The sequence below is a fragment of the Delphinapterus leucas genome, chromosome 19 (assembly GCF_059928025.1).
Source record: "Delphinapterus leucas isolate spDelLeu-1000000601 "Yukka" chromosome 19, BTC_Dleu_Yukka2, whole genome shotgun sequence".
Lineage (NCBI taxonomy): Eukaryota > Metazoa > Chordata > Mammalia > Artiodactyla > Monodontidae > Delphinapterus > Delphinapterus leucas.
In genome coordinates, this window is record NC_143147.1 from 22,641,049 (window position 1) to 22,668,419 (window position 27,371).

At 54.4% G+C, this 27,371-nt stretch overlaps 1 protein-coding gene across 1 annotated transcript; it reads left to right on the top strand.

The window, feature by feature from the left end:
• Nucleotides 1–1,323: 1,323 nt before the first annotated feature.
• On the top strand, nucleotides 1,324–25,813 carry SEZ6 (seizure related 6 homolog; the record flags this gene model as incomplete). The annotated part of the gene is made up of 16 exons (XM_022596146.3): nucleotides 1,324–1,996; nucleotides 2,429–2,562; nucleotides 12,927–13,122; nucleotides 17,075–17,260; nucleotides 19,607–19,775; nucleotides 19,906–20,072; nucleotides 20,652–20,846; nucleotides 21,080–21,218; nucleotides 21,330–21,526; nucleotides 22,124–22,318; nucleotides 22,700–22,891; nucleotides 22,978–23,175; nucleotides 23,454–23,492; nucleotides 23,736–23,853; nucleotides 23,938–24,040; nucleotides 24,233–25,813. Coding segments are annotated over 16 exons (2,931 nt in total), but the record flags the coding sequence as incomplete, so codon positions are not given.
• Nucleotides 25,814–27,371: the final 1,558 nt, after the last annotated feature.

Below are 27,371 nucleotides of genomic sequence, written 5' to 3' on the forward strand. Positions count from 1 at the left end.
GGCTGCCTGGATAACTGTGTTAAGAAGGATTCTGAAGCCCCATGTGGCCTCAGCAAGAAATAACCAAAATTGGTTAATAATGTCTACCATGGATTGGGGGAGGAGGGGCTTGTAGCATGCAGATGACCCTACTTTAGATCCTGCCCTAGATGGCCCCTGGCTTGTGTCAAAAGAAAGATAAAGAAAATTCAGAGAGGCACAGCAAATGGGAAAGGGAAGTAATATTATCTCAGTTAATCCTATAAAAGAAACCCTATTTTACAGATGAGAAAAATAAGGTTCGGGGAGTTTGTTATTTGCCCAAGGTCACACAGTCCCATGGTGATGGATTTGAAGCTACATCTGCCTTACTCCAGAGTTTACATCTGCCTTACTCCAGAGTTTAGCTTTTGTAGAAGGACAAAAAAGAGAGAGAGAGAGACAAAAGAAATTATTTTCTGAAAAGTGAGAGAAATAGGGCATAATGGGACCCCAACAAAAATGTCGTCATGTGTCCGTGAAGGAATCCAAATATATGAAGCATTTCCTGAGACTAATGACCAGGTTCATTGAGAACAGAAAGTGAACTTGAATGCAATGCCCTGTAATCTCAGGCAGGAAAGTCACACTGGTGGGGGATGGCACTCTTGCTAAGGGTGTCATCTCCCGTCTTCAATTACCTGGTCGTTGACTTTGAGCAAGTCATTTCCTTTCTTTGACCTTGTTTCGTCATTGGTAAAATAAGGCCTTTGAGCTACGTTAGGGATGAGAAATATTTGTTCGTCATGTTGGTCTGAGGTATCAGGCATGGCTGCCTAGAGTGCTGTGTTGAGAAGGATTCTGAGGCCGAATCTGAGAACAGCCAGGAAATAGTGCAATGATAGATTAGTAATGTCCACCTCTGGTGTTGGAGGAGAAGGGATATCTCATGTGCCATCCTTAAAGTATGTGATATCATCTCACTTCCAGCTCTAAAATTCTATAGCTCCATGATTTTCAACCACGAGGACACTCCCCAAGGCTCTATGTTAAAAGAGAGGTGGGGGCTTCCCTGGTGGCGCAGTGGTTGAGAGTCTGCCTGCCAATGCAGGGGACACAGGTTCGTGCCCCGGTCCAGGAAGATCCCACATGCCGTGGAGCGGCTGGGCCCGTGAGCCATGGCCGCTGAGCCTGCGTGTCCGGAACCTGTGCTCCGCAATGGGAGAGGCCACAGCAGTGAGAGGCCCGCGTACCGCAAAAAAAAAAAAAAAAAAAAAAAAAAGAGAGGTGGGTCTCCTACTGCCTGGACTAGGTGTGATGCTGCTCACTGTGGGGCAGGAGGAGAACCTCTGATCATCTGTTACTATTTCAGGACTTTCCTCGGAGGCCCCTACAGTGGGGGAAGAGCAGGCCCCAGGCATGGAGGAGACGGATGGGGAGCTGACAGTGAACCCCACACCTGAGCAGCCAGAACGAGGCATCCACTTTGTCACAACGGCCCCTACCCTGAAGCTGCTTAACCACCACCCCCTGCTCGAGGAATTCCTACAAGAGGGGTTGGAGGAGGGGGAGGCAGAGCTGAGGCCAGCACAGCCCTTCCGGCCTGACCCACCTACGCCATACACCCCGAGTCCCCTTCCCCTTCTGGCCAAGCAGGACAGCCGCCCCGTCTTCACCAGCCCCACTCCAGCCATCGTGGTAGCACCTACTCAGCCCCAGTCCAGGGAAGGACCCTGGAGCCTGGAGTCAGAGCCCTCTGCACTTCATATCACAGCTCCCCTACCTCCAGGGCCCAGTATGGCAATGCCCACCCCAGGCCCAGCAGAGAGGCCCAATACTACACCCCCTAGCAGGGCATGGACTCCGACCCGAGAAGGTCCTGGAGACGTAGGCAGGCCCTGGGCTCCAGAGGTCATGTCGCAGACCACAGGGCTTGGGATTGAGGGGACCGTCACCACCTCTACGGCTTCAGGAGATGACGAGACCGCCACCACCAGCACCATCATCACCACCACCATCACCACAGTCCAGCCACCAGGTCAGCTACTTGAGGGCTTGCAGATCTAGAGATGCGAATGGGGGAGCTGAGGGGCCCCTGAATTCCTCCCTCTCTGTCACTGCGCTGGCCTGCCTTGCCCTTGGGAACCAGACAGACCCAGCTTCAAATCCTGATTGGAAGCAACTACAGCAGACCTTAGAAATTTTATCTCACCTCCCTGAGCCTCATCTGTAAAACGGCAATAAGACCTACCTCATTGAGCCACTGCCAAGAACTGAAATAAGATTGCACACAGTAGGTGCTCAAGAGAAAGGGGTCCCCTGCTTTTAACAGGGTAGTAGACCTCCCAAGGGGTGAGCTTCACCACACACACCCACACACACGCACACACACAAACACACACAGGTCAGCCATAGTTGGATCCACTTTGCCAGAGCTGGGTTTAGCCTTATGTCTCCTCCTGCCTCCCAGGCCCTTGTAGCTGGAATTTCTCAGGCCCAGAGGGCTCTCTGGACTCCCCCACAGCCCCCAGCTCACCCCTTGATGTCGGCCTGGACTGTTTCTACTACATCTCCGTCTATCCTGGCTACGGTGTGGAAATCAAGGTGAGTGACCTGGATTCAGCAGGGGCAGAGCTGGGGCTAGTGTGTTATCTTTCCGGAAAGGTGCTGGCCATGGGGGCGGGGGATTGGGTAGAGATGTGCAGGGTCAGCAGTTGGACAGGGACCTAGGGCCAGGACTGGGCAGTGGGCCTAAAACATGGTTGGATTCTGCCCTGCGCCTCAGGGAGTGAAGAGGTTCCTGCTCCCGCGCAGCGATGCCTAGGCTGAGAGGGGCTGCTGGAGAAGCACGTGTGCCTATCCTCTTCCCCCAAGGGTTTAATCAGGAGCTCAGGAGAGCCTGAGGAGGGGCTCTAGCCTCGATGGGCACGGGATTGGGTGAGCATCTGAATCCATGCGTCTGAGTTGAAAGAACCCAGGGTGGCCTTGTTGGACCTGTGAGAGCCGTGGAGCCTCACTCACTCATATATTCACTCGCTCATGTATTCACTTACTCTTTCCCTTCAGCAAATACTCCCTGAGTAGCTCCTCTGGGCCAGGCCCTGTGCTGGCTCCTGGGATGCAGAGGTGGGAAGAAAGACATGGCCACAGCATCAAAGGTGACCAGCTGCTGGGAGAGCCAGACCTAGTGCCCAGCCCCCTGCCCCCTACCTTCCTGGGCCATCTCATCCCTCCCTTGGCATTAAGGCTCCCTCTTAATCCCCAAACCTGAGCCTGCAGGTCCTCATGGCTGTTCCACAGGCTCCACCACCTCCACAGGCCCCAAACCCAACTCTTCCTTTTTGTTCCCCCAAACATGCTTGCCACCCTACTCCTGTCCTCAGAGACTGACCCCAACCAGTCAGAAACCTAGAGCAGGGCCACCACGGTGCATTGTAGATGGCATCCCTGGAGCTGTGTGACCAGAGGCACCTTGGCCCTTCCCTCTCCCTGTTCCACCAGCTCCCTGATGCCCAAGTTCTATCACCATGACACTCCCCCAGACTCAGATCTACCTGCTGCTCCCCCTCTATCCCAACCCCCACGTGGTCCAGCCTCTGTCATCCGTCCCCTGATGCTGTAGTGGATGCCTCACTGGTCACTCCACTCACGCTTGCCCCCATTACCATCCTCCACCCACACTGCAGTCATTTTTCTCAAATGAAATTGATCCTACCTCCCACGTCTCCCCCAAGGGCCTCTAAATCAAGGCCAGTGCCTCTGGGCCCATCTCTAGCCACTTCTTCCCTTGTTCTCTACTCCTGCTTTGCACTAAACGGCTTGCAGCTAAGGGAATGGGTCAAGCGCACTTTCCCCACAAGCCCCGGTTTCACCTACTGGTCCCTTTGCATGGAAGAGTCATCCTCCTATCTCCTCCCCTAGGACTCAACCCTGGCATCACTTTTTCTGGGAATTCTCTCCTGATCCCCAAAGCCTGGGGCATCCCCCATCCTCGCTCATCACGCTGTCTCCTATGGGTCTGTTTATAGCTGTCATCTCCCCAGCTAGACTGTAAGCTCCTTGAGGGGTGCCTTGGTGTACACGGCCCAGACTGGGTTCTCCATGGGCTGACTGAATGAGTGGACAAATGAATGGAGGTGGGGAGGAATGAGGTGACATTTAATGTGACTCTGGAGACTGAATGGAGGTGGAGAGGAGAGGCATTCAGCCCAGTTGAGGGAATCAGGGCGGTGACTGAGGAGCCCAGGGAAGGGGCAGAGGAGGAGTCCAGGGAAGAGGACAGCTCTGCCTATCCCCCGTTCCCGGCCTGCTCCCCACGCATCCCGAAGCCCCTGGATCTGGGCCTAAAGCTAGCTCATCTGTCCCGGGGCAGCACCCTCAGCCCTGCCCTCTGGGAATGTCAGGTCCAGGTCTCTGAGCCAGGCCCTGCGGAGGGGGACATTCTCCCAGCACTGGTGGGCCCCTCCCCTTCTTTCTCTAACTGTTTGCTCCTGTTCTGTCAAGCCCTGTGCCCCTCGCTCTGGTCTGACTGGGAGGGTAATTAGGAACAGCCACCCCACCTCAAGCCATTAGCACTCAGTGCCGCTTAATTAAGGTAATTAATGTAAAATCATCACCTAATGAGTGGTGGCACTGGCTGTGGCTCACCAGGTGGAAGGCACCAGCTGCAGGTGTGGGGAAGGGGGTGGGAGGGGGCAGATGCCAGGCTGGCTGCCCCTCTGCAGGCCTGGGCTGGTTCTACCCCCAAGCCTACCATCCCCACCGACGCCCACTAGGCCAGGCCAGGCCCAGTCCCGAAGAATGGGCCGGGCCCATTCTCTCCACAATGAGGCAAGATGCTGCCTCTGCCTGCCCTGGCCCTGGCCCAGGCACAAGCCCCACCCTGGATACCCACCCTCTCATGGAAGCCCCCGGAAGCCCCGGAAGCCCCGTGTCTGTTGTCTGGTTCTGCCACATTTTTTTTATCAAATGTAAAAGCCGTTACCAGGCAACCTTGAGAGGAAGACCTGCCACAGCCCTGGATTGCTGTCAGGAAACATAGCAGGCAGATGAGGGCCCCGCCCTCTACCGTACCACCACTGGGCAGAGTCCTTGGGGACCCTGTCGGCCCTGATGGCTGGAGAGCACCTGAGGCCATGGCAGGGAGGGCTGGGTGGGGAGGGACAGAATCATCAGGGCTGAAGCAGGGTTTAAGGTTCTTCCATGGCCAGTTCCAGCAACCTCTGCTCCTATCTAAGCCTCCTGGCCACACCACACAGGCCACTTGGGGACCTAAAGAATTAATGACACTGCAGACCAATACCCAATGGGTAGTTGAAAAACTGAGGCCATGAAGGAAAGGGAATTGCCCAAGGTCACGCCGTTAATCATTAACTAATGTTTTGTTTTTTTAATTAATTAATTTATTTATTTATGTTTGGCTGCATTGGGTCTTTGTAGCTGTGCGCGGGTGTTCTCTAGTTGCGGCGAGCGGGGACTACTCTTTGTTGCAGTGCACGGGCTTCTCATTGTGGTGGCTTCTCTTATTGTGAAGCATAGGCTCTAGGTGCGCAAGCTTCAGTAATTGTGGCTCACGGGCTCCAGAGCTCAGGCTCAGTAGTTGTGGCGCACGGGCTTAGTTGCTCCGCGGCATGTGGGATCCTCCCAGACCAGGGCTCGAACCTGTGTCCCCTGCGTTGGCAGGCGGATTCTTAACCACTGCGCCACCAGGGAAGCCCTAACTAATGTTTTTTGATGAGTGAATTTGTTCCACAAGTACAGATTGAGCAATTACTATGTGCCAGGCTCTGTACTGGGCACTGGAGACATGGATCTTCACAGTTAGTGAGGGAGACAGAAATCATAAATGATGACCCCAAAAAAGAAAAAAAATGATGACCACAGAATGCACAGTGCTGTTGGGGATAGGAGTGGGAAGCACAGAGGACGGTAGGAATTCCAGGATAGGGCACACTCCACCATGGGGGGGCGGGGGGGTCAGAGAAGGCTCCGCAGAGGTGATGATACCTGCTCTGAAGCCTGAAGGATGAGAGGCCAGCAGCCAAGCCTCAGCTGGAAAGCAGCAGGTAAGGCAGACTGGCCCTTGAAGCCTGCCCAGGCAGTTTTGAACGGGTGACCTTATTGCCTAGGAGCAGGAGGTGGGCTTAATGGCTTCTGGATTGCACTCCTGCCAGAGGCTAGGCCTGAGTGCAGTGCCCTCCTGCCCAGGGCTGGCGGTTGGGCCAGGCCACGCTGTGCACTGGGGGCAAGACCGATGAGACAGCTGGAATGCCCAGGAGGCTGCCCACTGCTCCTTCAGGCTTGGGGAGGGCTTGTGGCTTCTTCCCATCATGGGTAAGCCCCTGCCTGCCCTTCCATGAATTCACAGGGATGGCTCAGGGTAGGTGGAAGGGATGGAATCCAGGCAAGGGGGACTGGAGGAACCATGGGAGGAGAGGAACTTTTTTTGTTTTTCGTTTTGGCCATACCACGCGGCGTGTGGGATCCTAGTTCCCCAACCAGGGATCGAACCTGAGTCCCCCGCATTGGAAGTGCGGAGTCTTAACCAGTGGACCACCAGGGAAGTCCGGAACATCTTAAAGACCCAAAAATCTCACTCCTGGGCAGGTCAGCCTGACACCACGCTGCACCCCTGCCATGTGGCCACGGCTCTGGCTGAAGGCTGGGCCCCTGGGCAAGACCCTCTCAATCCCCTCCTTGTGAGGAACAGCCTCAGGGGCTCCAGAATCCCTAACAGCCCATCTCTCCATGGCTTAGACCACAGCCCCTCATAACCTGCTTCATCCCTGGCCCCCACCTCCCCTCAGGATGCTGCAGCTATCTGTGCCTTCTGAGGCCGAGGGTCTGTGCTGCCCATAGGAAGAAGGCCAGGGCCAGCCCTCTGTGATGGGAAGAGGCTTGCCTATTTCAGCTGGGGATTGGACACTGGGCTAGGCTCTTTCTAGAGAGATCCAGAGAAGACCCTTCAGGGTGGGTGGGCATGGGCCCCATGGCCCATGAGGGTCCCATTTCCTCTCCAGGCAGCCAGCTCCCCTGAGAGCTCCAGGCCTTTCTGGGCCTGGCTCATGTCTCTCACTGTGCTTGGCATTCCAAGAACCTTCCCGCTGCCAGCCCCATCTTGGCTTGGCTGCTCTCTGTACCATCTGGAGCCTGGACACAGCTGCCCACAGTCCCTGCCCTAGTGCCCCAGATGGCCCCATTGGAACACTGCTCTCCCATGCCAGGCCAGCTGCCAGTTTGATAACCAGAACACCCTACCCTTCTAGGCCAGGTCAGGGCCAGGCCTGATATGGACGCAGGAGTAGGGTGGTGGGTCAGGGGGGTGAGATTTCTCAGCCAGCTCCTCTTTCTTGGCTCCTAGAAGGCTTATCTGAGGGGGGGGTCACAAGGGAGCAAACAGGTCTAGCCCCAAGGATTTAGGCCCCTCTTCCCCTCCCTAAAGCAGACCCTACCCCATAAGTGTTTGTAGGCAAGCATCAGTTAAGACAAGAGCATAGAAGCTGTCACATAGAGCACAGAAACTGAAAGTGGGGTTCCAGTCCTGGTTCTGCAGCCCATCTCTCAGTCACTGGGCTAAGCCCCTGGCCTTCTCTGGGCCTGTTTCCCTTTCTGTTAAAGGAGGTTGAACCAGATGATGCAAAAGGCTCCTCCCAGCCAGTCCCTCTGAGTATGGCTCCTTTTCTGGGTGGGAAGCTCCCTCATAGCTCAGAATGGCAGTGGTATCTCAGACCCTTGACCCTAGCAGCTCAGAATCTGGGCTAGGGAGAGGGTGGCTCCCAGGTACAGTGCCTCCCAGGCAGAGCCCTGGCAGACCTGAGGTGAGGTGGGTCCACAGGCTGGGTGGGGCCCAGGTCTCTCCAAAAACGGGAAAGAGGACTGCTCATGCTGCGTCTACTCTGTGCTGAGCCCCGTACAGGTGGGATCTAACTTAACCCTTATAAGCCCATGAGGCGGGTGTGATTATCCCATTTCACAGATGAAACTGGGGTTCAGAGGTGTCATGTGACTTGCCCAAGGACCTATCAACTAGTCGATGATGGAGCTGGGAGTTGATCCAGGACTCAAGAGCCCCTATTCTTCCCTTGGCCCAGAAGATTGTCCTGTTGCAGAAAGAGAGTTCAGTTGGGAACAGTTGGAGAACTCCATCCCCAAATCCCCAACCCCTTTTCTTAGCCCAGCCCTGCCTGCTCCTCTAGGAACCCCATCTGGAATTCTCCCAGTTTCGGGGGAGAGGCCTGGGATGCTTGCATGAAGACAAAGCACTGGACCAGGAATCAGGAGTCCTGGCCTGGAGTCTTGGCTTTGCCTTGGATTTACAGTGTGACCCAAAGAGGAGCTCTCAACTTCTCTGATTACGAGGTTCCCTTCTCTATAGACTGGAGGTAAACACAGCCTGCCCTGCCTCCCTTATTGAGGTTTTGTGAGATCTGTGAGGATAATGGGTGTGAAAGAGCTTTGAAAACTGTAAAGGATCTCATGGGAAGAATTGTGATTCTACTACTGTTGGAGTGAGGGAGCACATGTATGTGTGGGCATGTGTGCCAGGTCATGTGTTTGAGGGAGTTGTGTGCATGCGGTGGGTTTATGTCAGAGTACACACACAGGTGTCGGTGATCAGGAGAGTGCGGTGGAACAGGGGCCGTGGTCAGCTTCTGGGAGTGGGACTCAGGTACTGGGGGAGGGGCTTACACACAAGTCATCCCTGAGCTCATGGCCTGTGCAGGGTTGTACTAAGATGATTGTGTGCAAGGACTTGTGGCACCATCCTGTCTATGAGTCACACCATTAGAGCATGTCCTAGAGACCGACTGGCAGCTTCCATGGGGACAGACAGGCCAGTCAAGGCTGATGGTCTGGGGTTGGCAGAGGGCAACCTGAATCCTCCCCACCTCCCATCCAGGAAGGGATCAACCCCCTCAAAGCAACCATATTTCCTTCCTTGAACTGACCCCTGGTCTGCTGGAAGCTGGGCAGTGTTAGACAGCCCAGAGTCCTGTGGGAATTGTACTCAGCTCCCTCTGCTTCTGTCTTCCCCAGCCTGATCCCCAGCTCCCCTCTTGTCACTGGCTAGGGGTGTGGGAAGACAGCCCTCGTGAGCAGAGCTGACATTTCAATCTGTCTCCTGAGCCCTTCAGATGCCTGCAAATTACATCAAGACTTCATCACCCCCCTTGCCTAACACCAAGCCCTGTCTGGCCCCTGTCAGGCCTGTCCCTCAAACAAGTGACAAATTACATCTGGCCACTGTGGCAGGCCTGCAAGTGGGTGCTTGAAACCCAAGGGACTAGCGCTGCATAGACAGCCATTGTGAGAATAGAGTACCTTCTGGATAAGAGCCCCAAGTAATCAGGCCCACTCCATTCCATGCTCTCATGGCAACCCCTGCCACCAGGCCAGCTTTGAGGGCCCATGCCTTCCCCAGATTGGAGGGGGACAGAGGTCTCAGCTCCCAGTTTTCTCAGCTTTACGGGCTTCTGGGGGGAAAGATGGCTCAACATCTTGAAAAAAGCCCAGTGTGGCCAAAAACCACCTCCCTGCTAAACCTGGCGGACCTGGGACCCAGGAATAAAGATGTCTAGAAATCTGTCTGCAGGTGACACCCCCATGAGGTTAGGAGGAAGGGAGCTGCCTTTGCCTCCAGCAAGGCCAGGCTCTGCTACTTAACACCTGTGTGACCTTAGCCTCTCCCAGCCTCTGTTTACTTAAGGGGATTTTACCACCCACCTTACAGAATTCTGGTGAGGATGAAATATCTGTAAATAGTACAAGGCTTGACACATTGTAGGCGCTCTGTGAATGGTAATTGTTGTTATTGCTGTTGCCACTGGCTGGCTAAAAAGCAGGGTCAGGAGCTGGAAGACAGGGGTCAAAAGGGTGTTTGTGGGAACTAGGAAAAATGCTAACTTCACGTCTACTTCTCCGCCTTCACTTCATTAGTAATTTCCCTGCGGTGATGTCCTCCCTTTCTCCTCCTCCCAGGCCGGCCCTGCCCCATGAGGCGCTCTCAGCCCCACCTGCTCCACGTGCTCTCCCTGAGCCTGCAACCCCTCCACTCCCCGCTAGAGGATTCCTGCTGCAAGCATTCAGTCCCACTTAAGGCAGGATTATATGCTGCCTGGCATCTCTCGATAATTACAGATTCCACGTGTGTGTGTCTTGTTTGCCCAACTCTAGAATCACAGAATCTCCAAGTTTGAGGGGACCTCATCCAGCCTCCGCCTGCTGCAGGAATTCCCTGAGGAATGTCCCTGGCAGATGGTCCAGCAGCCTCCACCCAAATGTGCCCTGGAGGGGAGCTCCTCATGGAGAGGCTGCACATCTGCCCCAGCACCCTGCCTTGAGTTTTCTCTTCAGCCCCAAAGATTCCCTAGGCCTTTTCTCCCAGGCAGGGGAGTCTGCAGGGCACGTATGCTCTCACCACCCACAGTCTGAGGGGCCCAGAGCCTAGCGCAGCTGTGTCTTTGGACCTGGCTGGGCTCAGCGTGCTCTGTGCTTCTCAGTTTACAGAAATCTGCAAGGAATGTACCTCTAGCGACCCGCACATTCACCCTTTCCACACATCTTTATTGCAACTGGCCAGCGAAGAGGGCATTGTGACCCAAAATGCTACCTTTAGGCTTTATAAGAGAGACAGACGGTAGAGAGGCCTGAAGTAAAGGAACTGACTGGCCTGGCTTGGGAGGCAGAGGACGGTGGCCCTGAGACCTGAAAGAATGAGTAGCTTCAGCAGGAGAGGAAAAAACGGAAGGCATTCCCTGGGCTGGATCCTGCATATGCAAATGCCCAGAGGAGGGGAGTGAGGCACAGCCTGTGGCTGCAGTGAAGATAAGAGGCTGGCATAGCTGCTGAGGCCAACTGTGAGCTGGGAAGTTTGGACCTCTTCCTGTGGACAATCTGAAGTCACCAACAGGGTTTGGGTAGGAGAGAGACATGGTCCAATCTTGAGACAGCCGGGGCCAGGGAGATGAGTTGGGGATGGGAGGGGTGAAGGCCAGGTGAGGAACAATGGGTGGGGGGGAGGGTGGTAGGTAATCAGAGCCAAGATAGAGACAAAGGGATGGAGAGGAGGAATCAACTGAAATATTTGGGAGATAAGATTAGGAAGGATTTGGTAACTCACTGGATGCCACTTAACTAGCCCAGGAGGATAATCTGTGAAGGTCCTACCTCAGAGCAACATAGTAAGGACCTTGGAAACCATGTAGATCAATGCTTCGCAATCACCTTGTTAAAATGCAAAGGATGAGGACTTCCCTGGTGGCGCAGTGGTTTAGAACCTGCCTGCCAATGCAGGGGACACGGGTTCGAGCCCTGGCCGGGAAGATCCCACATCCCTTGAAGCAACTAAGCCCGTGCGCCACAGCTACTGAGCCTGCACTCTAGAGCCCGTGTGTCACAACTACTGAAGCCCGCGCGCCTAGAGCCCATGCTCCGCAACAAGAGAAGCCCCCGCTCACCGCAACTAGAGAAAGCCCGCGAGCAGCACCGAAGACCCAACACGGCCAAAAATTAATTAATTAATTAATTTTAAAAAGAGAGAAAGAAAGAAAATCAGAGATATAAAAAAAAAAAATGCAAAGGATGATTTAGTAGATCTTAGGTGGGGTCTGAGCTTCTGCATTTCTAACAAGCTCCCCGGTGGTGCTGATGCTGCTGGCCCAGGGACCACATTCTGAGTAGCAAAGATTCACACTAGGCATTTTATATGATGGAGAAAATGAAGCTCAAATAGTCGGGATACTTGTCCAAGATCACATGGTTAGGACTAGGTCCCAGACCTCTGGGCTCCCAATCCAGTGCTCCTTTACCAGGCCACACTAACACTTCCCCTCTGGGCAGAGTCTGTTGCTGTCCAATCCTTGTTGAATGAAGGCATGGAGCCCAAAGGATGCTCCAGGGATTGAAGGTCTAAGGGTGTTGGGGTGGTGGCAGAGGGGCCTGTGACAGCCAGAGGAAAGGACTGGAAAAAGAGGCCCAGAGAAGAGAGAACAGAAGGGTGGCTGGCACGTGGAGGGGCGTGGCATAAGGCTAGGCTGAGCAGTCAGCAGAGGCCAAGTTGGGCAGGGCCTCGAGGGCCACAGCAAGGAGTCTGGACTAGATACTATGGTCTTTGTGGGCTCACTGGAGAGCCACGGATGATTTAAATAAGGAAGCACCATGAGCAGCAACATATCAGGGCTATTCACTGGCTGCAGTTCAGAGAATATGAGGTGGAGGGAGAAGTGGGTTAAGCCCTGCAGGCAGGGAGGCTGGCAGGAGGCTGCTGCGAAGGTCTAGGTGAGCAATAACAGCGAGGATGGGGGAGGTAGCAGCGGGGATGAAGGGCAGTGAACAGAGTTGGGGGCCAGTTGACAGGAAGGAATGACGGATTTGATGTGGGGTATAAGGGAGGAGGAGAGATGCCAGTTTCTAACTTGGGCCTGCAGATGGATGGTAAGGTCATTCCCTGAGCTGGGGAGCCAGGGGAGCTGCCAGCTGGGGGAAGGGGGTGCTCAGTTTGAGGCAGGCTGGGTGTGAGAGGACAACAGAGGATGTTCAGGGGAAGCTGATGTTTAAGAGCCCACCTCGCTGGCCAGGCCCTCGGCCATCTAGTTCAACACACCAACTGCATCCCCACCTTACCAATGAGAAAACTGAGCCTAGAGCTTGAAGGGACAGGAAGCATTTGGAGTAGCTGAAAAGCTTTGGAAACAGACGTGTTTACAAATCCCACTTGTGCTAATCTCTACGTGACCTTGGATAATTTACTTGATATCTCTGAACTTCAGGTCCCATTTCACAGGGTTACTGGGAAGGTAAAATGAGCTCTTCCTGCACTGAAGTGCCTAGCTCAGGGCGGGGGGCTCCAATGCCCAAGGGGCACTGAGGATTGGCCATGCCCCTGGCCTGCAGGAGCCTGAGGGCAGCAGGGCTCAATCAGCAAAAAGAAGCCTGACTCTTCTGCTTTGCTCTGTTTATTCTATGGACAGGTCCAGAACATCAGTCTCCGAGAAGGGGAGACAATAACCGTGGAGGGCCTCGGGGGGCCTGACCCCTTGCCCCTGGCCAACCAGTCTTTCCTGCTGAGGGGCCACGTCATCCGCAGCCCCACCCACCAAGCAGCCCTGAGGTTCCAGAGCCTCCCACCACCCGCTGGGCCTGGCACCTTCCATTTCTACTACCAAGGTAGGCCTGGGTAGCTGAGGAAAATACCAGCCCAGACTGGCTGCCCTCCTGGGGATCTCTGGTGCTGTTACAGCCTGGGGGAAACATGGAGAGACTAGTAACATACAACTCAGTTGCCCAGGGAAGCTCTGTACAACTGGAGGTGAGTATTGCCCAACTGATACCTCCAGGACCTTCCCTGCTCCACCTACCACCCTGCAGAGAACTGGTCTCAAAGGGGGACTGACACGGGATCAGGCAGCCCCAGCTGTGTCCCTTGCCACTCATTCATTCATTCAGTCAGTAAACTTATCCTAGGCATCTGCTCCTTGCGAGGCCTGTGCTAGAGACTGGCAGTATTAAGATCCAGCCAAGTCCTTGCCCTCAAGGAGTTCAGAATCTCCTCAGGAGGCAGACACCTAACAGGCAGTAACAATAGAAGGCCTCTCCCCAAATGCAAGGGGGTCGAGGTCAAAGGGGCTTGATAGTGACCATCTAAAGGTCCTTAGCTACCAACCTGGCCTTCCTGAACTGCCTCACCTGGCCATGTCCCAGTCAGCTCAGAACACCGCTGGAAATAGGAGAGTGGCATGATGTAATACGAAAATCACAGACTCAGGATATGGGCACATCTGTGTCTGAATCTCCTTCCCACTGGCTATTGACCTTGGACAAGTCATTTGACCTCTCTAACCCTCCTTTTCCTCTGTTGTAAAATGAGTCCAAAACACCTACTCCACAAAGTCATGGTAGGGATGAAACAAAATGGTGCATGTCAAGGGCTTAGCAACACATCCAGAAAGAAACCGGAACTATGTTAAAGAGCTAGTAGGATGGGAAAGGGAGGAAAAGGGGTTTGGGACTCTATCGCTTTCCCATCGGTATCCCTGTTGGCCCCTTCTTCCCCAAAGTCTTCTTGATCCCTTGCACTGCTGTGACAAGGTAACCAGTTCAGACTGGGGAGTGCTAATGGGGAAATGATTGACATGAACAATTGGCTTGCATTGTCAGGGACCACTTCCGCAGCCCTGCCAGGAGCCACAATCACTCCTCTGGAGATGGGGATGCTTGGACCCCTCCCCTAAGGAGTACTCACCCCTTCCTGGCCTCTCCACCTAAACTGGGGGAGCAATCTGGTGTGGCAACAGGGAGCCTGGTGGCCATCAGGGGCTGGCCAGGGGCTTGTCAGAGGCAAGGGGCCAGCCGAGGCAAGGGTGAGCGTCTAGGCAGCCCGACCAGCCTCCCTAACGGCTCATCAATCCTCCCTAGCAGTGGGCATAATCATACCACGGTAACCTTCTCTCTTGCTGCAAATTCCTTTGCACAAACCCCCAGACCTTCTCTCTGTTGGGCCAGACAAAGGTGGCTGAAAGGCAGCGAGTTGGAGGCCTGGCGAGGGGTGCAGACCCCAAGGAGGGGCTGGGAAAGCTGGCCCAGTCCTGCCTCTTTCTCAGTTCCCAGAAGCCCTCCCTCCTCGCCCAGTTTTTGTCAATGATCAGCTCTTTCCTTAATGAGTGTAATTCCCCTAATTATAGGCTGTAATTAGCCCTGATCCCAGAGATGGGAACAGGAGCGTGTGCTCATACGCGCGTCTCCCTGGGCTGGAGAAAGAGGGTGCCAGAAGAGGGGGTGAGGGGCCCTGTACCCACACCCCTGTCAGAGCTATCCAAGATAATGTTGGAGATCATAAGGTTGGGCCCTCATCTGCAGAACCAAATTCCAGCTCCCCTCCCACAACCTCAGGCAGGGTGAGGAAGTAGAATGTCCTGCCAGGCATCCCCCCTCCTCCCTCCTGAATATTCCTGGCACTGGACTTGGCCCCAGAAACAGATGCCAGGGAGAAAATAGCTCAACAGATTTCAGTGATGCAGCCTCCCCGGGAACAGTCGTCATGGCAACAGGAGGAAGCTCGTCTTGGGAAGTGGCACTTTACCCACCATGGAGTCTGGGGGCTTCATTGTCCGCCCCCAGCCTCCTGCTCTTACCTCATCCCAGGCCAATTTCCTAACCAGTGAAATGGGGGACCTCCCTTCCCAGAACTGTGATAAGAACTCATGGGGAAGATGGAAGTACAAGTGCTGAGCACGACCTCTGGCTCATGACCTAGACTGCCCTCAGTGCCACTCCCCCCTCCATTCTGGGTAGAGTGTCCCATCCCATCCCAGCCTGGGGTTTCTCCCCAGATCATTGTGAGTGGCCGCCCTGAACAACCACCCAAGACAGCCTTCATTATTACTCTCAGGTTTCTCTGACTCCTGAGCCCAGGTTTCTACTTCATGTGGGAAAGCAGGTGGGAAAGAGGAGATATAAAGCAGTGGGCTCTAGGGCCAGGAGTTTCAAGCACCCACTCTACCACTTACTGACTATGTGGTCAGGGCAAGTCCCTCAGTCTCTCTGAACCTTGGTTTTCCTCACCTGAAGGTGAGTTAATAACCCCTAACTTCCTCCTAAGCATGTTGTAGACATCAAGTAAGAAGAGTGTGAAGGCACCTTAGAGGCTGGAAGGTGCATGCAGATGAGAGGTGCTTTTATTAATCAAACTTACAAACAATAACAGCGAGCTGGTGTGTGCAGTATTTGTTCTGTGCCAGACACTGCACATATATCCTCTCACTTAACCTCTCATGTAACAACATTGGATGCAAACTCCAAATGGGTGGGTAAACAAGGAAACTGAGGCACAGAGAAGTTATGTAACTTGCCCAAAGTGGCACAGCAAGTAGGGGAGCCTGTCTTCAAACCCAGGCAGTCTGACATCAGAGCCCACCTCCTAAGCACTGCCCCATACTGACTACCAATTACAAGCAGTCACTCATTGGCCATTCTTTTAAGAACTCTGTGAGAGACGGATGAGGAGGAATCATCTCCCCCTTTCACAGACCTAGTAACTAAGACCAGGACAGGTGAAAATCACAAAACTTGTGTCTGGACCCTCGTCTGCCCAGAGGCAGCCTTTTCTTATATTCATACAAAGGCACACAGAGCCTTGTAGAGTCCCTGCCTGGACCTTTCTTCCTTTCCACCTAGTACCATCAGTAAGGGTGGGCCTCCTCCACCCCAAGACCCACGAGTGGTTCCTCAGTCTAGACGGTCCTCATCCCTCCCACCACCTCCGAGGGTTTGCAGACTATAGCTCAGACTCTTCACTCAGCCCCTCTCCTTGACCACCTCTCAGACCCAAGCCCTGACCCCTATTTTTAGCTAAGGCCCCAGTTTGGCACTCGATTGGGATTGGCCGGTTTTTTTTTTTTAATAGGATTTGCTGCCACCATTCGGTCATACTTGGTATGACAGTTCTAAAAGTTACCAAGTTTCCCAGGGCAACTTGTCCCTCCCACAACTTCCTTGAAGGCGTGTCCTGCCTTGCCACCCTCGACCCATCCTGTTTTTAAAAAGTCCACAGCCCTTGCCATCAAGCTTTTTAGCATTTCTCAGTGAATACTGGGAAAGCTTTTACTGTCTCTGACTTAAGTGTTTCCTGCTGTAATTCATATTTGTCCCCTATAGGAAACATAATATCAGTACTTTACATCAGTATAGGCTTTTCTCTATTTCAAGTTCTTTCACATCTACAAGTCATTCAATAAACATTTCTTGGTTCCAGGGATACCAAGCTGAATAAAATACTATCTCATTTATTCTCACAATATCCCTGTAAGTGGGCTGGCATTTTGAACCTCATTTAACAAATGAGGAAACTAGGACACAGAAAGGCAAAGTAACTTGCCTAAAGTGTCAGAAAGCTTGGACCAGAACCCAAGGCTCCAACTTCCACCTCTGTACTTGCTCCAGTAACCAGCCCAGGCTGCCAGAAATATCACTGGCACCTTCTGGGGAGGGGATCAGAGTCTCTTCTGGAATTCCTGATGCTTCCTCTGACACCTCAAGGCAGGCTGGGGCAGGCCCCTTTTGCCCTGGCTATGACTCAGCCCACTCAACACACACACACACATCACCCATTCTCTCTCTGCAGCCTATCTCCTGAGCTGCCACTTTCCCCGACGTCCAGCTTATGGAGCCGTGACTGTCACCAGCCTCCACCCAGGAGGTAGTGCCCGCTTCCACTGTGCCACTGGCTACCAGCTGAAGGGTGCCAGGCTCCTTACCTGTCTCAACGCCACCCAGCCCTTATGGGATTCTCAGGAGCCTGTCTGCATTGGTGAGTAGCCCCAGGGGACTCAGAGCTGAACAGGGGAGTGAGGTGGGGGGCTCATTCCTGCTCTCTGTTGCTGTCTGGCACCTTCATTTGCTCTCCATAAGGAAGCCAGAAAATGGCCACGCACATCAGCGGCATTCACCCAACCTGCACTTATTGAGCACTTACTGTATGGAGGCACCACAGGTATACAGAGCAGAATTAAACAGAGACTGTGCCTTCAGGGAGCGCACAGTTCCAGGAAATGGGAGTGAAAGAAAGTACATGGGTCACCAGCTTCCAGAGCAGGAAGTTAAAAGTACCAATGAAGAGGGAATTCCCTGGCGGTCCAGTGGTTAGGACTCAGTGCTTTCACTGCTGTGGGCCCACGTTCGATCCCTGGTCGGGGAACTAAGATCCAGCAAGCTGCACAGTCAAAAAACAAAAAACAAAAGTACCAGTGAAGAGACAGAGTGACCTGGGATAGGGGGAAGCCATCATTCTTAGCTGGGTACTTAGGAGGCTTCCTAGGGGAAGTAAGCATTGAAGGTTTGACATTTCTTTTTTTTTTTTTTAATGAGTGTTGAGTTGTATTAACTATTCATACAGCTGTTATTTAGATGATCATGTGATTTTTCCTTTGATCTGTTGATGTGGTAAATTATAGTAACTGATTTTTTAAATTTATTTATTTTTTATTTTTTTATTTTTGGCTGTGTTGGGTCTTCGTGGATGCACGTGGGCTTTCTCTAGTTGCGGCGAGCAGGGGCTACTCTTTGTTGTGGTGCGCGGGCTTCTCATTGCTGTGGCTTCTTGTTGCAGAGCACGGGCTATAGGCGTGCAGGCTTCAGTAGTTGTGGCACATGGGCTCCGTAGTTGTGGCACACGGGCTTAGTTGCTCTGTGGCATGTGGGATCTTCCCAGACCAGGGCTCAAACCCGTGACTCCTGCATTGGCAGGCGGATTCTTAACCACTGCGCCACCAGGGAAGTCTTTGGACATTTCAGTGGAGGGAACAATGTGGGCAGTGACACAGAGGTGAGAAGGTGAGGGAGGATTTAGGGACACAGAAAACAGCCAGGTTTGGCTGAGGCCTGAGACATGTGGAGGGGGCAGTGGGAGGGCCTTGAATGTCAGGCCAAGACACTGGGTGGGGAGCTGTTGAAATTTTGTGAGATGGGGAGGGAGGGGCTCAGAACTATTCCTCAGGAGAGACAGCCGGGTGGTGTCTGGAGGCTAGGCAGCCAGCCAGGCAAGACGGTTTGAACTTAGACAATGACTTCGGGAATGAAGAGGAGGGAAGTGTTTCCAGAGTCACTGATGAGGGAATGGGGGGAAGGAGGGGACTCCCAGGTTCTGGCCCTGGGTGATCAGGGAGTCTGAGATTGCTGCCAGTGGAGTGGGGCTTGTTGGCAGAAGGGAGATGGAATGTTTAGTTTGCAGCGTGAAAGGCAGCTTGGGTTTTTGATACTTATTTCATTCTATAAACTCTAGGTGCCAGGTATAAGCAGAGGTGAATAAGCCAGACACAGGCTCTGCCCTCAAGGAGCTCTCTGTCTGGTGGGAAGACTGGAAAGCAGCTCAGGAAGTTCAGTGCAGATGGAGCTGTGATGGGGGGAACTCAGGGCACAGTGGGGATCCAAGGGAGGGAGAGCGTCTCCAAAATGAGGAAGGAGACAAGGAAAGCTTCCCAGGTAGTGATGCTGTTTCAGACAGCGTTCAAGACCATCGCCTGGCTAGCAATGCCTGCTAAGGGCACAAGATTTGGAGGTGGATGGCATGCATACCAGGTGTTTGTCATCCCTGATCTAGTCCCACTCTCTTTTTTAATATCCATTCACTCATTTTATTCAACAAACATTGAATACCAACTCTGTGCCTGGCCTGAAAAGACTTGGTTCCTGCCCAAGGGGGCCTCGGTAAGGGACATATCCAATAATAACTGGTTTAAGAAAGTGACGTGAGGTAGAGACAGCAGATATACCCAAGAAGGTTGGATATACCCTGCAGCAGGTATACCCTGGCAAGGGGTATTAATAAAGTTCACCTGGGCAGGGGAAATCAGGGACGGCCTCCCAGAGGAGTCAGCAGAGAGGGTAAGTGACTTATCCAGGGCCACACGGCTAGGCAATGGAAGATCTACCTTAGCCAAGGGAGTTGCACATGAAGAATAACAGAGGTGTGAAAGGTTAGGAGGTCGGCTGCCTGGAGCAGGGTCGCAGGGGCAAAGGATTGACCTTCAGGGCCATGAAAGCAAGCTCCCTGCTGGCCCGTGCAGAAGGTACAGAGCTGGGATGGGCAGAGAGGCTTGTTAGGCTGTCTAGGATCCCACTGGCCAGCCCAGCCCACCGTCCCACCCCTGTCTCACAGCTTCCTGCGGTGGAGTGATCCGCAATGCCACCACGGGCCGTATCGTCTCTCCCGGCTTCCCGGGCAACTACAGCATCAACCTCACCTGCCACTGGCTGCTTGAGGCTCCCGAGGGCCAGCGTCTGCACCTGCACTTTGAGAAGGTTTCCCTGGCAGAGGATGACGACAGGTGAGGGGGTATCCTGGTGGGGTAGCAGTGCCTGGCCTGGTAATACGCTGCTGGAGGGATGGTACCCAAGCCTGGGGCCTCAGCCCACTCGACTCAGCGACCAGCCACGTGGCTGCCGCTCTCCCGGCAGGCTCATCATCCGTGATGGGGGCCACGCGGAGGCCCCGCCGGTGTATGACTCCTACGAGGTGGAGTACCTGCCCGTGGAGGGCCTGCTCAGCTCCGGCCGGCACCTCTTCGTGGAGCTCAGCACTGACAGCAGTGGTGCGGCTGCAGGCATGGCCCTGCGCTACGAGGGTGCGTCTGCTGGGACCTAACTGGGGGTGGGGGTCTTGAGCCTGGGGTCTCTTCTCACACACCCCCCCCTCTGCCTCCATTCCACTATTACGCCTTCCAACTCAGCCCTTGCTCACCTGCCACCCAGGTCCCCTCTCCCTACCCCTCTCCCGAAGTCCAGGATTCTACTCCATCTTTCCAGGAGACCCCTGCCTGGACCCAGGACCTCTGGTCCAAGAGAATGAATTCTCTAGAGTTTGAAGAACAAAAATGGCCCCAGCCCTTAGGGAAGGAGAATTGCTACAAGAGACATCCTAGCACCACTCATGCATGCATGTGTTCATTATTCAAAAATCATTTATCGAGCACCCTCTGTGTACTAAGCACAAACTAGGCACTGGGAATACAATGGTAATCAAGATGGCCTCCTGAGCGCAATCGGGATGGATGCTCTGGGCTGCCCCTGCCCTCTGCTCCAAACCTCAGACACACATCTGCAGTCAGGAAGAGAAAGGCCTTGGGGAGGGAAGTAGGCAGACAACTGCCCCCCTGTGTCTGCTCCAGTCGAGGCTGAGCTGGGCTGGGCCCTGTGCTTTGCAGCCTTCCAGCAAGGCCATTGCTATGAGCCCTTTGTCAAATACGGCAACTTCAGCAGCAGCGCACCCTCCTACCCCGTGGGTACCACCGTGGAGTTCAGCTGCGACCCTGGCTACACCCTGGAGCAGGGCTCCATCATCATTGAGTGCGTTGACCCTCATGACCCCCAATGGAATGAGACAGAGCCTGCTTGCCGAGGTCAGTAGACACCAGTAGATGGGCCTGCCAGGGCAGGGAGCAGGGTGGGCACCAGGGAGCCAGCCACAGGGCCTGGGACCACAAGGGCCCTCTGACATGTGTGATTCAAGCTTCCCCCTGAGGAGGAGGTGGGGGGCTCCAAGCAGTGGGTAGGCACTCCTGTGGGCCGGTGGCAGCTCCAGGACATGGCACTGGGGGGAACGCGGAGGGGATGCGCCTCCTCTGCCTTCCAGCTGTGTGCAGTGGGGAGATCACAGACTCGGCCGGCGTGGTGCTCTCCCCCAACTGGCCAGAGCCCTACGGCCGTGGGCAGGACTGCATCTGGGGCGTGCATGTGGAGGAAGACAAGCGCATCATGCTGGACGTCCGAGTGTGAGTGCCCACGGGGCTCGGCCAAGCTACCTCCTGAGCTCTGGGGACATCTCTCACCCAGCCCGTCCTGGGGTCCCCGGGCCCACCCTCCTTGACAGTCCTCCTCCACAGGCTGCGCATAGGCCCTGGTGACGTGCTTACCTTCTACGATGGGGATGACCTGACAGCCCGGGTCCTGGGCCAGTACTCTGGGCCCCATGGCCACTTCAAGCTCTTTACCTCCATGGCTGACGTCACCATACAGTTCCAGTCGGACCCCGGGGCCTCAGTGCTGGGCTACCAGCAGGGCTTTGTCATCCACTTCTTTGGTGAGCTTGCCCCTGCCCCACCCTGCTGCCTGGGGGAAAAGGGATGCCAGGATGCAGACCCCAAACCATGGCAAGTCAGAGAGTCCAGGGCAATGAGGAGCCTGAGTGCTCTTATCTGATGAGGGAAAGCTGGGAAACTCCAGGTATCACCTTCAGGAAGCTAGTCTTGTTCTCCATCTTCCCTGAGGGCCCAGTGAGAGGAAGCAGGCCTCCGCTGCAGCAGGAGGGATTTGGGTAGACAGCAGGAAGAACCTCATAACAGAAATAGGGAACTGGGGAAAGGTGTTCGTTTCTACCTTTGTAACAATCTTTGACAGAAATGACAATTTTCCCCACCCTAGCCAATCCCTGAGGAATTGGCCAACATGCTTCTGGAAGTAAGGCCAAAGCTTAGGTGACAACCTTGGAATCTAGGAGACAGAATGATGCCAGGGACAGGCAAGGAGGGGCCCTTGAGCAGGAAGGCATGAATCGCTGAGCCTGCCTAGGCCAGGCTAGGCCCAGGACAAACTGGCAGGAGCCAGAGTGCCCTCAGGGTCAGGGAGGCTAGCACAGTCCCTTTGGTGCTGCTGACGGCCTGCGTCTTGCTGCCCCCAGAGGTGCCCCGTAATGACACGTGTCCAGAGCTGCCTGAGATCCCCAATGGCTGGAAGAGCCCGTCGCAGCCTGAGCTGGTACACGGCACTGTCGTCACTTACCAGTGCTATCCTGGCTACCAGGTGGTGGGATCCAGTGTCCTCATGTGCCAGTGGGACCTAACCTGGAGTGAGGACCTGCCCTCCTGCCAGAGGGGTGAGTGTACCTGTTCCCCATATTCTCCCAGCGCAACCTACAAGCCTCTCTCCTGGATTCTGACCCAGACTCCAGCCATTATTAACTGGTATTCATAGCCTCAATTTCCTCATCTGTGAAATGGGATAATACTTTCTCATAGGGTCATCCGCCAAGTACTCCGAGTATTTCGTTCCTGGTATATGGCCAATCAGTATTTGTTGACTCTGATGGATGGGAAGGGGCAAATGAGGAGATACACCAGCAAAATGGTAGGGGCAAATAAATAGGGGTGGAGCCAAATGCCATAAAGATGTTGGCTGACTTGGAACAAAGCCAGCGTAGACTGGCTTTTGCTGAGTTCTACTTGGGCTGCTTCCCCCCATCGCCCCCCACCCATAGTGACTTCCTGCCATGACCCTGGGGATGTGGAGCACAGCCGACGCCTCATATCTAGCCCCAAGTTTCCCGTGGGGGCCACTGTGCAGTACATCTGTGACCAGGGTTTTGTGCTGACGGGGAGTGCCATCCTCACCTGCCATGACCGCCAAGCCAGCAGCCCCAAGTGGAGCGACCGGCCCCCCAAATGTCTCCGTAAGTCTCAAATGAGGAGGAGGGGAAGATGCTGCCTCTGGAGGCTAGGGGCCTGGCACCCTCACTGGGCTCTGCCTGCTTTGCAGTGGAACATCTCAAGCCGTGCCACGGCCTCAGTGCCCCCGAGAATGGTGCCCGCAGTCCTGAGAAGCAGCTGCACCCAGCGGGGGCTACTATCCACTTCTCATGTGCCCCTGGCTACGTGCTGAAGGGCCAGGCCAGCATTAAGTGTGTGCCCGGACACCCCTCACATTGGAGTGACCCCCCACCCATCTGTAGGGCTGGTGAGTGCCCTGCCACCCCCGGAACCTCTGCCTGGCCCATAGGGCTGCTCTGGCAAAGATGTCAAGTGCTGAGAACCAGAACCCCCTGCCCATGCCCCCTTCCTGTTATTCTTGGTCTCCCCAGTCTCTGCCAGATCCTTCTGACCTGGTGACACCAAGACAGATTCTGGGATGGGCTCTCCTTGGACAAATCCTTCCCATGATCAGCCCACTCCCTACCTTAGTGGTTTGGTTCTTTGGGCTCATCCACTGCCCTTGGCCCTCCCCTCTTGTTCCAGCCTCTCTGGATGGCTTCTACAGCGGCCGCAGCCTGGATGGTGAGCCCCCAACCTTGAGGGCCAGGGAAATAATCTCCCTGCCCCTAGTTCTCACAGCTCCCAGGCCATGGGTTCTCTGAGGAGGGAGGGCAGAGAAAGAGAGAGGTCTGGGACTAGCGGGGCAAAAAGCTCCTTCCCTGCCCCCAGCCAGCTAGAGGGAGCTGGTGGCTGGATGCCCCTGGGCAGAGGTGAGGGGATGTGGGACCCAGGCCTCCGCCCCAATCCCATCCTCTGTGCTTTCAGTTGCCAAGGCGCCTGCTGCCTCCAGCACCCTGGATGCTGCTCACATCGCAGCTGCCATCTTCTTGCCGCTGGTGGCAATGGCGCTCTTGGTGGGAGGTGTGTACCTCTACTTCTCCAGGTGAGTCTGGCTTCCCTTCCTGCCCTGCACCCCTGACTCACTCCTGCCCAGCACTCCTGACTCACAGGCTTCTCTGCCACACAGGCTCCAGGGGAAAAGCCCCCTGCAGCTGCCCCGAACACGACCCCGCCCTTATGACCGCATCACCGTGGAGTCAGCATTTGACAATCCGACTTACGAGACTGGAGTAAGTACCCATACCAGGCTTGACACCCTAATCAGGACCCAATCCTATGCTCCCTTGGGCAGGTACCCCTAAGGGTCCTGCCAAGCCCTCTCTCTCTTTCCCATTCCCTTTCCCTTTCCCTTGGGAAGGTGGATTATGAACTGACAAACATTTTACAAGTTTCCAACTCCCAGCAGTCTCTTTCCTTTGCAGGAGACGAGAGAATATGAAGTCTCCATCTAGGTGGGGCAGCCTGGGGAAGCCGGCTCAGCCCTGCCTCACAGCCCAGCAGCAGAGCTCCCAGCTTCCTGCTGTCCCTCCACCTCCTGTACATACCACCTAGGAAGAGATGCCACCAATCCCTCAAAAAGTTGTGCTCTCCCCGCCTGCAATGCCCGCCAGGGCCTATTTTCTTGGTACCACTGCCCACTTAGGGCCCTTCCTTGGGTCCAAGTCAGGGGCATCTGCCTCTAGGCAGAACACAGCTGGGGCACAGGCATCAAGAACCAGCATTCTCCTGACTCTCTTTCGTGCCCTGGACCTCCAGCCTGGAATTCACAGGCAGAGCGGGAGCACCTCTCTCCACGTGACCGCCATCCAGCCCTGGCATGTAGCGCCCTACAGCAGGGTTAACTTGACGGTGGCGGAAACTGGGCCAGGGTGCTCCTCACAGGGCCATCACCAGTGGCCAAAACTGCTCTCAACAGTGACCTCTGGGTAGTCCTGACATGCTGACATCAGCCCCCTGGGGGGGGGGGTCTCTAGTCTTTCTCTAAGGCCCTGGGAATGGTCAGTTCTGCCTTCTATCCCTTTCTAGGGGAGGCAATAATTCTAAGGGATCCTAAAGGGTTTAGGGACTCTACCCCAGGCTCAGGTTGGGCTTCCCTAGGCCACACCACTCATGCTCCACACCAAAGCAGGACACCCCACTGCTCCCCTGGCAGCCCTGCACCCTGAAGAGAGGGAGACCTTCCCCTGATGTCAGTCTGGCTGTTAAAAACATCCTCTTTCCCACTAGCCCCTCCCCCAACCCCAGCCCCCTGTCAGGCTTCCCTCCTGGCCACTGCGTTTTGGGATAAGGGGAGTGGGCAGGCATATTCTGGAGAGGAGCAGAGGTCAAAGGGTCCAGGAATTTGGCATGGAACAGGGGGTCAGAGTGTCCCAGGGAGAGGCCCAGAAGCTGGCTGCAGGCCACTTTGTACATGTAATGTATTATACGGCGCCTGGGCTCCAGCCAGAGAACAATCTTCTATTTCTGTTGTTTCCTTATTAAAATGGTGTTTTTGAAAAAAAAAACAAGCAATGGCCTGGTGGATGGTATTTTCTTGGAGGGAAGGAAGGTGGGAGATAAATGGGATGTGGACTTTAGGACCAGAAGGCATGCTGGACCTACCAACTGATCATCTCCAGATTTTATCAAAAACCAGTCATGGGAATTCCCTTGTGGTCCAGCGGTTGGGACACAGCACTTTCAATGTGGTGGCCTGGGTTCAATCCCTGGTCAGCGAACTAAGATCCCGCAAGCTGTGTGGCGCAGCCAAAAAATATACAACAACAACAACAGAAAAAACACAGTCACGTGCCAGTGCTTCAGGGACTACTGTCCCAACAAGGTCAGTGCAACAGATGGCATGTGAAATGAGAGGTCCCAATTGCCGGTGCCACAGGGGTATGGGAGCCCAGGAAATCAAATGCTTATCAATCCCAATGCTTCATTTCCTCCTCTTTGCTAGGTCCAGAACTGCAGGCTGGCACATTCCCAAGCCCCTCCTCTGAGCCACTGTATTGCTGAAAAAGCCCAGGAAGCCTGACGCCTCTCTTCTTTCGCTTCCTTCCAGCTAGCAAGGCTTAGGAAATTGGAATAGGAATCAGAGACTGAACCCCTGAACATGAGGCTCTAGTCTGTTTTGTCCTCAGAGAACATCCAGACTGTCAGGCGCAGAGGCAATGCAGCGTAGGGGCCTGGCTCCTATTTTAACAAAAGCTGTATCCATGGACTCCAGAAAGAGGTGACTGAAGCGGATGTGCTTAGGTTTGCCATGTTTGGTCCCTCCCAGCCTCTATGCCCCTTCCCTATGGCCCCCAGAACCTCCTGAGATGTGTTTAGCCAGCCTTGGTCCCCATCATACATCCATGCTTAGAGGTATGCTCTGCATGGCTGCTCTCCAGAGTAAGAGCAAGAGGGAGGCAACAGGGAGTTAAGGGCACTCAGAAGCCAGATGACACAAAATCTCTGACGGAAATAGTAGCAGCAACCAGAAATTCTACAGTCATCCAGCGGGGAGGTCTTGACCACTCATGGCTGCCCACCTCCTGGTTCTACCACAAGCCACCTTGAAGGATGGAGCGGCTCCAGTCTATGCAGGATGCAGTGCCTAAATTAGCCACAAGAGGTCACTTCCGAAGGCATCTGTAACCCACCTGCTCTCGCTCCTCAATCCCCCTGGAACAGCCAGGGCTGGAGCTCTCCAAGGTGGCACCAACTACTGGCCCCACTGGGCTGACCTCATCCTCCAAGTTCTGAGAGGAAGGTTTGTGGAGTGATTAGTTCCCCTGGCACTTGTCAACAGAGCCAAGTATTATTTCCCTCTTTAGCCCATTAATGCCTATGTCTGTTCTCAACAGCAATGATGGTGTTGATCAAAGCCAAGCCTGGCTCTTTGGACATGTGCCAATGGTTTACTTTTCTGCCCCATAATACCTTCAGGCTGACACATCAACAGAGCTGGGCCCTGAGCCGTAGGAAGGACGCCAGTGGGAGAGGGCACATGATGTATCCATTTCTGAGGGTCTGTGGCATGAAATACAGCCTAAGAAGAGATGAGGTCCGCCCACTTCCATACTTCTAGCTCAGCCCTCCTCTCTCTGAGGGCCACATCTCTGGCCCATAGCCACTAAGATTTCTTGTTTGCTGAGGCTGGTAGAGGGCAGAGAGGGCCGATCTACATGATATACTCCCCTGCTTGATCAATAAGGCCCAGGACTTTATCGTTCTTCCCAGACAACAACAGGATCATTAGGAAAATCAGAAAAACGGAAACCTAAGTCCACACACCGACATCCCCACCCTATCCAATCATCCTCCTTACTCTCCCCAAAAAAGCAGCAGCTCCTCGCAGGCAGTTAGACAGTATCCTAGCCTGGGAATCAAGAGAGCTGTTTCATTCCTAGGTCTGCCATACATTCACTATGTGAACGAGGCAAATCACTGCTCTTCTTTGTGCATCTGGAAGTGAGGAGATTAAGAGATGGTTTTTAAGCCCTTTCCAGTTTTAGGCTTCTGAGAATGCTAAGTACACCTTAACATCAAAAGTGAGCCAGGACACAGCTACCTGGTAACAACGCCAACTAA